This window comes from Ranitomeya imitator, chromosome 5 (assembly GCF_032444005.1).
Source record: "Ranitomeya imitator isolate aRanImi1 chromosome 5, aRanImi1.pri, whole genome shotgun sequence".
Taxonomy (NCBI): Eukaryota; Metazoa; Chordata; class Amphibia; order Anura; family Dendrobatidae; genus Ranitomeya; species Ranitomeya imitator.
The window spans coordinates 397,005,930-397,019,961 of record NC_091286.1 but is presented as its reverse complement, the minus strand read 5'-3'; the positions used below and the strand labels follow the sequence as shown (position 1 = coordinate 397,019,961).

The 14,032-nt window shown below is 44.4% G+C and overlaps 1 protein-coding gene across 4 annotated transcripts; it reads left to right on the top strand.

The window, feature by feature from the left end:
• Positions 1-4,233: 4,233 nt before the first annotated feature.
• LOC138637982 (protein CLN8-like) lies at positions 4,234-10,661 on the top strand. 4 transcript variants are annotated; one of them, XM_069726913.1, is made up of 5 exons: positions 4,234-4,573; positions 5,068-5,213; positions 7,343-7,463; positions 8,308-8,946; positions 10,293-10,661. In XM_069726913.1, the coding sequence occupies exons 4-5, from the start codon at positions 8,398-8,400 to the stop codon at positions 10,575-10,577; spliced, it is 834 nt and encodes a 277-aa protein (XP_069583014.1). In that variant the 5' UTR covers positions 4,234-4,573; positions 5,068-5,213; positions 7,343-7,463; positions 8,308-8,397; the 3' UTR covers positions 10,578-10,661. The 4 variants fall into 4 exon arrangements, with proteins under 4 accessions (XP_069583014.1, XP_069583013.1, XP_069583012.1 ...); XM_069726912.1 differs by having other exon boundaries at positions 7,335-7,463; XM_069726911.1 differs by lacking the exon at positions 7,343-7,463 and having other exon boundaries at positions 4,235-4,573.
• The last annotated feature ends 3,371 nt before the right edge of the window (positions 10,662-14,032 follow it).

The window sequence follows — 14,032 nt, the reverse complement described above, 5'->3', positions numbered from 1 at the left end:
TCCTGTGACCTCATCACAGGTCCTGTGCATACTCGCAGAAGGCAAGCTCGGCTGTGCTGGTTAGGGTTGCTGCCACCTTGCCACCTTGCCACATGGTCCTGCAGGAGGTAATGTGCTGCCGATCAACACAATCACTTTATTATTGCTGAATAATCTAGAAAGCACTGTCCGTACACAGCAACAAATAGGTGAAGTTCAGAGACATTTTCCATAGCTGTAATTCCTATGTGCTGGTAACACAGAGCAGCAGAGCAGGTGGTGGATGGACGGACAGGCTGTGTGCCCTGAGCTCTCAGGAATGGACAGAGAGACCGAAATCAATGGTGATATTCACAACTAGAGAGAAACAATCGCTGCGACATTACTGCAGCCAGTGACATGTGCAGGGTCCCTATAGGCAAAGGCAGAGGACAGGATGATGTTACCCCTCCTGTGCCAGGACCACCGACGAGTCTCACAGATACAGTGCTGTAGAGCTGACAAGGCGTGTAATGCCTTGTGTGGGGTCAGGAGGTGTTTACAGTGTGCATGTAGCAGAGCCATGTGTGTATGAGGTGTATGGAGCGGAGCCGTGTGTGTGCAAGGTGTACGGAGCAGAGCCGTGTGTGTACGAGGTGTACGGAGCAGAGCCGTGTGTGTACGAGGTGTACGGAGCAGAGCCGTGTGTGTACGAGGTGTGCGGACAGGAGCCGTGTGTGTACGAGGTGTGCGGAGCGGAGCCGTGTGTGTACGAGGTGTACGGAGAGGAGCCGTGTGTGTACGAGGTGTACGGAGCGGAGCCGTGTGTGTACGAGGTGTACGGAGCGGAGCCGTGTGTGTACGAGGTGTACGGAGCGGAGCCGTGTGTGTACGAGGTGTACAGAGCGGAGCCGTGTGTGTACGAGGTGTACGGAGCGGAGCCGTGTGTGTACGAGGTGTGCGGACAGGAGCCGTGTGTGTACGAGGTGTGCGGAGCGGAGCCGTGTGTGTACGAGGTGTGCGGAGCGGAGCCGTGTGTGTACGAGGTGTACGGAGCGGAGCCGTGTGTGTACGAGGTGTACGGAGCGGAGCCGTGTGTGTACGAGGTGTACTGAGCGGAGCCGTAGGTGTACTGAGCGGAGCCGTGTGTGTACGAGGTGTACTGAGCGGAGCCGTGTGTGTACAAGGTGTAATGAGCGGAGCCGTGTGTGTACGAGGTGTACTGAGCGGAGCCGTGTGTGTACGAGGTGTACTGAGCGGAGCCGTGTGTGTACGAGGTGTACTGAGCGGAGCCGTGTGTGTACGAGGTGTACGGAGCGGAGCCGTGTGTGTACGAAGTGTATGGAGCGGAGCCACGTGTGTGTGCGAGGTGTATGGAGCGGAGCCCTGAGTGTACGAAGTGTATGGAGCGGAGCCACGTGTGTGTGCGAGGTGTATGGAGCGAAGCCACGTGTGTGTGCGAGGTGTATGGAGCGGAGCCACGTGTGTGTGCGAGGTGTATGGAGCGGAGCCACGTGTGTGTGCGAGGTGTATGGAGCGGAGCCGTGTGTGTGCGAGGTGTATGGAGCCGTGTGCAAAGTGTACGGAGCGCAGCCGCGTGTGTAGGAGTAGCTATGTGTGGCCATTATTTGGTACGAAGTATCGTGCGGCCAATATACAGTATGGAGCATCGTGTGCGGTCATTATACAGTATGGAGCATCATGTGCGGCCAATATACAGTATGCAGCATCATGTATGTTCATTATACAGTATGGAGCGTCATGTGCGGTCGTTATACAGTATGGAGCATCATGTGCGGCCGTTATACAGTATGGAGCATCATGTGTGGTCATTATACAGTATGGAGCATCATGTGTGTTCATTATACAGTATGGAGCATCATGTGCGGCCGTTATACAGTATGGAGCATCATGTGCAGGCATTATACAGTATGGAGCATCATGTGTGTTCATTATACAGTATGGAGCATTATGTGTGTTCATTATACAGTATGGAGCGTCATGTGCGGTTGTTATACAGTATGGAGCATCATGTGCGGCCGTTATACAGTATGGAGCATCATGTGTGTTCATTATACAGTATGGAGCATCATGTGTGGTCATTATACAGTATGGAGCATCATGTGTGTTCATTATACAGTATGAAGCATCATGTGTGGTCATTATACAGTATGGAGCATCATGTGTGTTCATTATACAGTATGGAGCATCATGTGTGTTCATTATACAGTATGGAGCATCATGTGCGGCGGTTATACAGTATGGAGCATCATGTGCAGGCATTATACAGTATGGAGCATCATGTGTGTTCATTATACAGTATGGAGCGTCATGTGTGTTCATTATACAGTATGGAGCGTCATGTGTGTTCATTATACAGTATGAAGCATCATGTGTGGTCATTATACAGTATGGAGCATCATGTATGTTCATTATACAGTATGGAGCATCATGTGCGGCCGTTATACAGTATGGAGCATCATGTGTGTTCATTATACAGTATGGAGCATCATGTGCGGCCAATATACAGTATGCAGCATCATGTATGTTCATTATACAGTATGGAGCGTCATGTATGTTCATTATACAGTATGGAGCGTCATGTGCGGTCGTTATACAGTATGGAGCATCATGTGCGGCCGTTATACAGTATGGAGCATCATGTGTGTTCATTATACAGTATGGAGCATCATGTGTGGTCATTATACAGTATGGAGCATCATGTGTGTTCATTATACAGTATGAAGCATCATGTGTGGTCATTATACAGTATGCAGCATCCTGTGTGTTCATTATACAGTATGGAGCATCATGTGTGTTCATTATACAGTATGGAGCATCATGTGCGGCCGTTATACAGTATGGAGCATCATCTGCAGGCATTATACAGTATGGAGCATCATGTGTGTTCATTATACAGTATGGAGCGTCATGTGTGTTCATTATACAGTATGGAGCGTCATGTGTGTTCATTATACAGTATGAAGCATCATGTGTGGTCATTATACAGTATGGAGCATCATGTATGTTCATTATACAGTATTGAGCATCATGTGCGGTCATTATACAGTATGGAGCATCATGGGCGGCCGTTATGCAGTATGGAGCATCATGTGTGTTCATTATACAGTATGGAGCGTCATGTGTGTTCATTATACAGTATGGAGCATCATGTGCGGCCAATATACAGTATGCAGCATCATGTATGTTCATTATACAGTATGGAGCGTCATGTATGTTCATTATACAGTATGGAGCGTCATGTATGTTCATTATACAGTATGGAGCGTCATGTGCGGTCGTTATACAGTATGGAGCATCATGTGCGGCCGTTATACAGTATGGAGCATCATGTGCGGCCGTTATACAGTATGGAGCATCATGTGCGGTCATTATACAGTATGGAGCATCATGTGCGGTCATTATACAGTATGGAGCATCATGGGCGGCCGTTATACAGTATGGAGCATCATGTGAGGTCATTATACAGTATGGAGCGTCATGTGTGTTCATTATACAGTATGGAGCATCATGTGCGGCCAATATACAGTATGCAGCATCATGTATGTTCATTATACAGTATGGAGCATCATGTATGTTCATTATACAGTATGGAGCATCATGTATGTTCATTATACAGTATGGAGCGTCATGTATGTTCATTATACAGTATGGAGCGTCATGTGCGGTCGTTATACAGTATGGAGCATCATGTGCGGCCGTTATACAGTATTGAGCATCATGTGTGGCCGTTATACCGTATGGAGCATCATGTGTGTTCATTATACAGTATGCAGCATCATGTGCGGTCATTATACAGTATGCAGCATCATGTGTGGTCATTATACAGTATGGAGCATCATGTGCGGTCATTATACAGTATGGAGCATCATGTGTGGTCATTATACAGTATGGAGCATCATGTGCGGTCATTATACAGTATGGAGCATCATGTGTGGTCATTATACAGTATGGAGCATCATGTGCGGTCATTATACAGTATGGAGCATCATGTGCGGTCATTATACAGTATGGAGCACTGTGTGGCCATATTTTTTTGTTTATAATTATGGTATATGAAACAGTGTGATCAGCAATGCTAAATGGGTGTGGTTGGGACGTGGATATGGGTGTGACTAATTATGAATGGGTGTGGTCAGAGGCGTGGCCTAAAATCTAATTTGTCCCTCTTTCTCATCTTCAAAAGTTGGGAGCTATGCTAACAGTGACATTCGTCAGTCATAGATTACATGATAAAAAAAAAAACCCACAGCTCCTGGCAGATAGAAGAGTGCAGGAAAGTATCACACCCCGGTGAGGCGGAAGCCAAGTGTATGTGCTCCAGCCCTCAGATACCCGCACTGTGGCCACAATGAATAGTGTGAGCGGGTCTCCAGCACAGTGTCCCCCGTATAGCGCTGAGCACTGTGACGTGAGGACGCTCCGGAGGTTCCGCAGCAGAAGCCCCGGCACCGCGCCCTCCCGGTCCTGGAAAGACTTGCTGGGGCGGTGATCACGTGACGCTGGGCACTAGTTCCCATCGCTGCGATACTCCTCAGATACAGTGAGCCAATAGTGCAGTGATCGGCGCGGTCGGATGGTCAGCGGCTGCCGGGTGAGTGACCGCCTGTAGTGCACGGCGCCGGCTGTGAGTACAGCTCTATTTCTAGTGTAATGTTATACAATGTCCTCATCAATTACAGCTGTAATCCTTGTCCTGTGTGCCTGGCTGGAAGGAGCAGTGTGGTAACTGCTGCAGCACTCAGTGATGGCTCATGTAATGCACAGTGTGGCAGCGGAGATGGGCAGTGGGTACAGTTACTGGGTGCCCCTGCAGTCTGGGAGATCACAAACGTGTATACACTAGACATGTGTATATATACATGTACATATAAACATATACATGTAATACATACATACACCACATATGCATATATACATACTACATCCACTAAATACACTACATTCATGTAGTACATACACTGCATATGCATATATACTGTATATTCTACATACATATACATTCTACATACATATACTGTACATTCTTCATACATACACTACATAGGATTTTGCTCTCACTGTTTTTTTTTTCATTTTCCTGTAAAGTGATTTTCTAGTAGAAAGAAACGGAGAAATAGAAAGTGAAAGCGCTTCTCTACACAAAGCCCCGACAGCCCTAACCTCACTCCTGTGCCTCACCGACCGTACACGCCGTGGTCTGGATGGGATCGGGCCTCATTTTCAGGCTTCAGGTAACTGCTAATTACAAAGTGACATTTACATATAGAAATATCCACTCATAACTCCCCTGCCTTATTATTTATACTATGGCCTTATGGCTTTTGGCATTGGAAAAATAGGTCCAAACCTAAAATCTGCACTGGTTGCAGGTATTACACCTTCTCTGTGCTGAAACAAAGTGTTAGCCTGTGTGCAATATTCTACTGCTCATTAACACTTAAGAGACCTTAAGGGCAAATACTAAACAGAGGGGACTTTACCTTCAGATGCTGATGAACAGCCCTGATGATTAAGGTGAATAAAACCAAGAGGACTCAATAATGAAATTGACCTATTTGCATTTGATTGATATCGCGTTATTATAAAATGCTCTGTTATGAAATTAGAATCATCCCTGAAGAAGGAAAACGCCATTTTCCGAAACACGTCGGATTTGGTCCTATCTGTCCATCATAACAAGTACGTACCACATGGCCGCCTGGTGTCACGTGATTGAAGACGTCACACAGGTTCTGTAAGCACACATGTGTTTACACCAGTACTGCTGGACGCCGGATCTAAGCGCCTGTCACCGGCTGGGACAGCGCTGCTTAATCTTCGCAAGAGCATGCATCCAGAAGTCACCAGTGACTAATCTATGCGACTTACTGTATTTGGTTCCACGATACAAGAAATCTGACACATGCACGCAAGCACCTTAATCATCAGGACTCTACATTGGTATCTGAAGGACATCTACCTCGCACTGAGGCACCTTAAAGGGAATCTGTCACCCCATTATAGGCCTATAAGCTAAGGCCACCGCCATCAGGGGCTTATCTACAGCAAAGAAGGAAGCAAAGAAGAGAACGTCATCGTATGAAGATGGGAGGCACGACGCCCATCGGACCGGACCGCATCGGGACCGCCCCTGGGTGAGTATAATCTAACTTGTATTTCTTTCAGGTTACATTGGAGACTTATCTACAGAATTATAGAATGCTGTAGATAAGCCCCTGATGGCGGTGGCCTTAGCTTATAGGCCTAAAATAGGGTGACAGATTCCCTTTAATCATCAGAACTGTTCATCAGCATCCAAAGTTAAGTCCCCTCTGCTATGTATTTGCCCTGAAGGTCTCTTAAGTGTTAATAAGCAGTAAAATATTGCACAAAGGCTAACACTTAGGCCGGGATCATGCAGGTTAAAACCAAGCTCTGGCACCGGCACTTGGGCGCGGAGCGTGCGGCTCCATGTATTGCTATGCAGCTGCACGCTCCGCTCCGGAGTGCCGGTGCCAGAGCTTGGTTTTAACCTGCGAGACTCGGCCGTATCTCGCTGTGTGTGATCCCGGCCTTAGTTTCAGCACAGAGGAGTTGTAATACCTGCAGCCAGCACAAATTATTCTTATTTTTTTGTATTTGTATTATGTTGGTCTAATTGGTTGAGACCCTAATTTTGCAGCAGTTATACAGGTAATATATGATATATATTTTCTAATATACTTTAATAAACAAGTAAACCTACATGAGAAAACCGAGTGCAAAAAGTCTCATATAAAATATTATTTTATTTCAATATTTTAAAAAAAAATTCTATAAATGAACAGACATAAATAAGAAACAAACAGCGGACGCCTGAAAAAAGTGGTGCCAGCGTACATGTAAATAAACTTAGCAGAGAATTGCGGCCTCTAGCCAAATACCCTTAGTCCAAAAAAACAAACAAACAATAACTTGACTTTAGCTAGAAGATAGTTCAAAGTTTAATACTTACATTAAGATGGTATGTGAATGTATCAGGATAGAATGTACTTGTGCTACTAGCCCCAATGCACGTTTCACCCAAAGCTTCGCCCCCTGAACCCCTGCTGACACCACTTTTTTCAGGCATGCTCTGTTTGTTTCATATTTATGTAGGTTTATTTATATATATATTTTTTTTTAAATATTGAAATAAAATGCTATTTTATATGAGACTTTTTGCGCTCTGTTTTCTCATGTAGGTTGCTGATTCACTTTAGAGAGTGTCTCTTGTAAAGAGGTTGTTGTTGCTCGTTTCTGGTGGTATTCATTTTTAATTAACAAGTCCCTATCTTCCCCTCACTAACTGCGTTTTTTTTTACAACTTCCTGTGTGATGACGGTTCATTGGAGAACACCAGTGCATGTTGGGATACTGAAACGCTCGAGCCGTCATCCGGGACAGATCTCTGCCTCCATCTCTGCTTGTCACAGCTGTCTATAAAAGAATCACCTTTCCAGCCGATCCCCTGGTGCCATATTGTAAGATATGTCCCTGACCTGCCTTATCAGTGTGACTTGTTTATGAGAAGATCACTAAGGGTATGTTTCCATGTTCAGGAAACGCTGCGTTTTTGACGCTGCGTTTTTCCGCAGCATCAAAAACGCAGCGTCCAGATGTTACAGCATAGTGGAGGGGATTTAATGAAATTCCATCTCCACTATGCAGGAAAAAACGCATGCGTTTTTGCCGCGAAAACGCACATGCGTCGCGTTTTTTCAGAACGCAGCATGTTGCTACAATGAGCAAAACACACAAGAACACCGCAGGTGACCTGCCATTGACCTCACGTGCAGTTTTGGTCAGGATTTTACCTGCATAAAATCCTGACCAAAGCCTGAAGCAAGCCTGAACGTGGACACATACCCTTATATGAGCGCAAAACTGAAACAATTTTAGGGCCAGAGAGGGCAGTGTACAACTGTTAACTTGGTGTTCTTGGAATATCTGCCTGCCCCCTCAGGCTCTACACTAGGCGTAATAGTGGTGTTTCCTAGGATGCTCCTCATGGCCCCGATGACAGAAGCTCCTGCCCAGTGTCGTCATGAGGATTTGGCTTCCTTGTTTATTTTCCTGAAAGCTGGTACTTGCTAATTGATATATGAATATCCAGCACCAGTGACAACACCAGCTTTCTGAGATTTGGCATTATCACAACCCTGGTCCTATTTGTTATCTATGAAGTCGCTGCCCAAACATATAAGTGGTCACAGCTTTAGTAAAACATACATTTTGTAGTACGAAAGATTCTCACCATTTTTACAGAAGAGAACACTGCATGACATTACAGTCAGTTCCTTTCTTTATGTATACTTTGTTTTGCAGATAATGCTGACATGTACATGTATGTGTAATAAGAAGATGCCAGTATATATGTAGAAGGAAGGCACATACACGACTCGTTCTTCCTGCAAGATGGCTGCTCCTCGTGATCTCATATCTGCCCTGAGCAGTTTAGACTTTGATTTGGACTATTCATCATGGAACGTCCGCCTGATGTTGATAGCAGGAGGATTTGGATTTTATGCAGGCATTTTTGCTTTGATTCACCTTGCATCACTAGTACTTTTTGCCACTTTTAGACCTCTACCTACGAAAGACAAGGTATTTTGGAATTCAGTCGCTACCCGGGCATCTTTCGGACTCCTGTGCTATGTGGCTGGGCTAAGAGCATTATTGATCGATCCAGTTCTCGCTGCAGATAAGATCACGGGTCAGCAGGGGTGGGCTGCTTTTATAATCTTGATAGCAGCTGGGTTTTTTTTATATGAAAACGTAGCTCTTTTCGTATATAATTTTTGGTTCTGGACATTTGATAGGTCGGTGGCTGCCCACCACATTACCGCTTTTATTGGATGTTTTGGTGCTGCGATTTGCAGTACAGCAGGACATTATTTGCCAGTAGCTGCATTACTATTAGAGATGGCTACTCCATTCACTTGTACTTCATGGATTCTAATAAAGGTAAGACTAACTTGTTGGTATGAAATGGGATTTGTACTTTCAGTAGAGCTTGCATAAATCAATAGTGCAGCCAAATAAAAAAAAAAGTAATGTATATTTTCAGGCAAATTTACTTTCTCCACTTATGAGCCACTACGTCTCCTTCTCCCTCCCCTGTACTTGCCATTTATTCCTGACAAAACAGCTCAAATCCATCTTCAAGTATAGAAGGACTGCCAGAACAATGAGGTGTTAGGAACATTTACTACTATATTCTATGGAAGGGAGGAGAAGTAAGGATCAGAGTGAAAAAAACAAGCAGAGGGAGATTCAGAAAGATGATACTGAGCTTTCTAACAAGTCTTACCTCATCCCAGAGGGGAAGTCACATATAAACAACTCAGGACTGTGGTATATTTTACTCCATGTCCTGAAAAAGAATAATGAACAGGACTCCCTCTATGTGTGCTGTACTTAGGGAGTTGTATCCGCTCAGAGATAATTACAAATAAAGAAATCAGGCATGCAGAGGGGAAAACTGGGGAAAATGCAAAATACAAATCATATAATTTCCAGAAATAGTGTTAGGCTGGGATCACACATACGCGAGATACGTCCGTGTCTCGCAGGTGAAATCCCTCCTCTGGCGCCGGCACTCCAGAGCGGAGCGTGCAGCCGCACAGCAACACATGGAGCTGCACGCTCCGCTCCCAAGTGCCGGCGCCAGATTAGGGATTTCACCTGTGAGACTTGGCCGTATCTCGCGTATGTGTGATCCCAGCCTTATTCCTCATGTACACACATGAAAGCTCATATTGTTACGATGCCAGAATTTATAGTTGCCTTTTGAGGATCCTAGTTCAAAATGAAGCTTTGTCTTTGCTCAACATTAGTTGTTCAGTAAAAAAAATTTAATCTTTCTTTGTTCACCCGTTATGCTTTGTTCACACGTTGTGGCCTTGTATTTTTTAGCGCATAACATTTTTGCCGCATTTTTGGAAAATAGAAGCAAAACAGCGTGATTTTGTTGCAGCAAATATACACAGTGTGACTGCAATGTGTGAATATGCTATACGCATAGGAGCATAATAAGGTGACACTTGATTGCAGGGTTAGAATACATAGGGTTTGATCGTAACTATAGAGACAAGTACGGTAATTCTGCATAGGAAGAAAATTTTCCTACTTGCAAAGTTGCTTTACTTTAGAATTAATTGGGGCAATAATACAATTCTTGAAAATTGGGTATTTATTGTATGAGTTAACTCTTGATTTGTTGCCACAAATTGTAGTTTCAGGACAGAAGTCACTATATAGATGTTGTTTAACTCTATCAGGATAATTTTTATGCATTTTTTTTCTTTTAGGCTGGCTGGTCACAAACATTTATTTGGAAGGTGGATCAGTGGATTGTGGTTCACTTGTTCCATTGCCGCATGTTCCTTACCTATCATTTGTGGTGGGTATCTCTTAACAACTATGATCGTCTGGTGAAATCCACCACAGGATTGTATGTAGCTTTCTTCTTCTTTGCTCTGATCTCACTTACTTTTATACTGAACCCTTATTGGACCTATATGAAGACCAAACAACTTCTGACTGTTCATTCAAGTAAAGAAAACGGCGAAATTAGCATAAAGAAAAATGACTAGCACATCGTTATGGTTCCTGTTCTTGCTCTGTGGAAAGATCATGATAGACCAGTTTTTGTCTGTTATAAAAATGTCTTCTGATTATGTTTGCTTATGCCTTTATTTGAGGACAGAGCTGGAGATTGTGTTGCCTTAATTTATGTCAAATTTATCAAAGTTTTCCGCATACTTTAATTTAACTAATTCTGTCTAGAACGTTTTAGCCAATTTTTACTCCACTTGCCCTATGGGAGTGAGAATTGTAACTTTTAAAACCCAAGTAAGACCTATTAGCAAAGATAACTATGGCGTCCCAGGGTCCTGGTCGTCACAGTAGCATTGCTTTCCTCACGGGTGAGAGTGATGTTACGTTTGGAAGCGATGAAAGACAACTCTCACCAGGTAATCACAATGCACACAACATGTTCACATTCCAGGCCACGAGGGTGAGCTTTTGATCCTATTTACAAGGTGACTCCCCTACATATGTATACATATTGTGGTTTGGAGGGAAAGTTTCAGAACAGTTAGTGCCAGACAGCAGACTGGAGCAGTCTGAGGCCGGAGAAGGTGTAAAGAGCTGTGTAGCCGCAGTGCTGCAGCTCCAGGATAGAGATCATCCAGAAAGCAGGACACTGTTTAGTGAGTGTAAAGGAGAGCGAAGCAAAGGAGAAGGATATCTGGGGAGACCAGCTACGAGCAGGCTGCCTCCCTCTGAGGCACAGAAAACCGGTAGTCGGACTACCGAGGTTGTAAGGATCTCTACGATTTACAGCAGAGACCAGCAGGACAGCTGAACTGCAAGTTACCTGTCCGCCTTAATACCCAGGAGACACGGTGACACCTACAGAGCCCGGGGCGTGCTAGAGTCTCTGTAAAAAGGCTCAAGTCACCAGTCATACGGGTTATGTCCTATCCTATATGGGGGACAGAGAGAGAATAACTGTGAGGACCTTATCCGAAGCAATAGGCAGTAAGGGACTACAACACTACCACGCTATAGGAAGGCTTTCATCTCTACCTGGTAAAGGGGAACTCTGGATTCGCTTTAATGCCAGCCGGACCCTGCCTGCCCTGTGATCTGGTGGTCTGGACTGTGGCTGCCTGAAGTCTTCAGTAAACAAAGTAAAGAGACTGCAACCCTGTGTCCTCGCTCCTTACTGCACCATTCATCACCATCTTCCATCTATACCCTGGGAGCCCTGGGGACATACTTCACCTGTAGGAAGGTATACCATCTAGCTGCCATAACATCACCCCAGAGGACTCCTTAAAGCAGCGTCGGTCCCCCACTGACCGAATACCACAGGTGGCGTCACGAACATAAACTTTATTCACCAAATCCCTTTAAAAACTTTCCCCTTTTACATGGGCGCCCAGGGCCACGGACCGGGTTGCCACCGTGACATCCCCCTGTGAACACCGGACCTGGTGCCGGGTACCCCACGACCCTGGCGGGTGACTCATAACCAAGCCCATGTTCCCACCCATACATCAAAAGTGTCAAAGTCACAATTTTTTTGCTGGAAAAAAAGCTTGTGACAAAATGTTCTACTTACTAACACTACAGATGAGAGTATGGCTTAGTGCAACCCCGATTCATGGTCCAGATAATTTTTCCGTGGACTTGAGCTGTCCAAATTTCCTGACCTTCTGTGTTCCTTAACGTGACATTTAATTCGCTCTCCTCGTTTTCTATTATCTGTGCAGTGCCCCAGATATCGAGATGCCAGCCCAGAAAATCAAAAGCCAAGTTTGGGATTCTAAAAGGTCAGAAAATGTGCGCCGCTCATGTCTATGGCCAGGGGACACTGACCTGGACCATGGATCGGTACTACGCAAAGCAATCCTATCATCTCTAAATGACACCAAAAACTGGTGCAAAAGACTTTATAGTCTTAAAATGCACCCAATTTTTCAAAGTAGTTTATGCTGTTTAATAATTCACGTTGCACCATGATTTTACCCCACAATTTTGGCACTTTTTTGGTGGACGTTTTTTGCACGGCAGGTCTTGCCCCTTTTCACTGAGGCCACTACGGTGTATAGCAGGGCACGGTATGTTACTGAACACAGGGTACTACACCTGTGTTTACATATTTTTAATATTCAGGCTTGTTACACATCAACTTATGTATGCTAAAACTACAGACGTACGCATTCATATGTGGCACATTACCTGCTGCTTTTGGTTCAGCAGCTTCACAATGATACCACTCCATCTTGTAAACTAGTCCTACAGACTCTGGAAACTGGATAGGAAGCCCTATATTACTCCATTGGTTGGTCATCTAGGAACTGACGTACAACGCACACTAGCATTATCATGGCAAATTTCTTCCCCAGACATGATACAGGTCAAACATAGGGGCAAGAATATTCAATAATATTGTTTTAAATGTTACATAATCTCAAATTGTATTTTGCTTGGTAGGTGTAGACGTGTGTAAATTGATACATTATTTCAAATTGTATTTTGCTTGATTAATGTAGACGTATTCCCATTATTTTGCATGTCTTACCACTATAGTAAGGCTATGTGCACACATTGCGGATTTTGTTGCGGATCCGCAGCAGTTTTCAATGAGTTTACAGTACAATGTAAACCTATGGAAAACAAAAACTGCTGTGCCCATGCTGCGGAAAAAAATGTGCGGAAACACACAATTCTTTGTGCGGTTTACACCTGCTCCATAATAGGAATCCGCAGGTGTAAAACCACAGGTGGAATCCGCACAAAATCTGCAGTAAATCCACAGGTAAAACGCAGTGCATTTTACCTGCGGATTTTTTAAATCCGCTGCGGAAAAATCCGCAGCCTTCAAGAATACGTGTGCACATAGCCTTATACTCTGTGATTTTGTTTATAGCAAGGTGGAGGGATAACTCATATTATTTATACGAAGATGTTTAATGCATCATAGAACCAGTCCAAAAAGTGTTCGCTTCTGTTTAACATGACCAGGAGCATGTTTAGGCTTGCTCCCTTGACTTACAGTACATAATTATCCTTTAGGCTATGTGCACACGTTCAGGATTTCTCGCAGAAAATTCCTGAGAAAAACTGGACATTTTCTGCAAGAAATCCGAAAGAAAACCGCAAGCGATTTTGCAGCGGTTTTGACGCGTTTTTGTTGCGGTTTTGCCGCGTTTTTGCCGCGTTTTTTTCCGGAGACTTCCCAATGCATTTTGTAGTGGGAAATCCGCAAAAAAAACCGCAAAATTAATAAACATGCTGCGGTTTTTACCGCGATGCGTTTTTTTCGCGGAAAAAAACGCATCATGTGCACAAAACATGCGGAATTCATTCTAAATAATGGGATTCTTATTGTATGCGTTTTTTTTTTTTTTGCGGTTTTAGGCTATGTGCACACGTTCAGGAATTCATGCAGAAAATTCCTGTGGAAATCCGGACATTTCTGCCAGATTTCCGCATGAAATCCGCATGCGGTTTTTTGCGCGTTTTTGCACGGTTG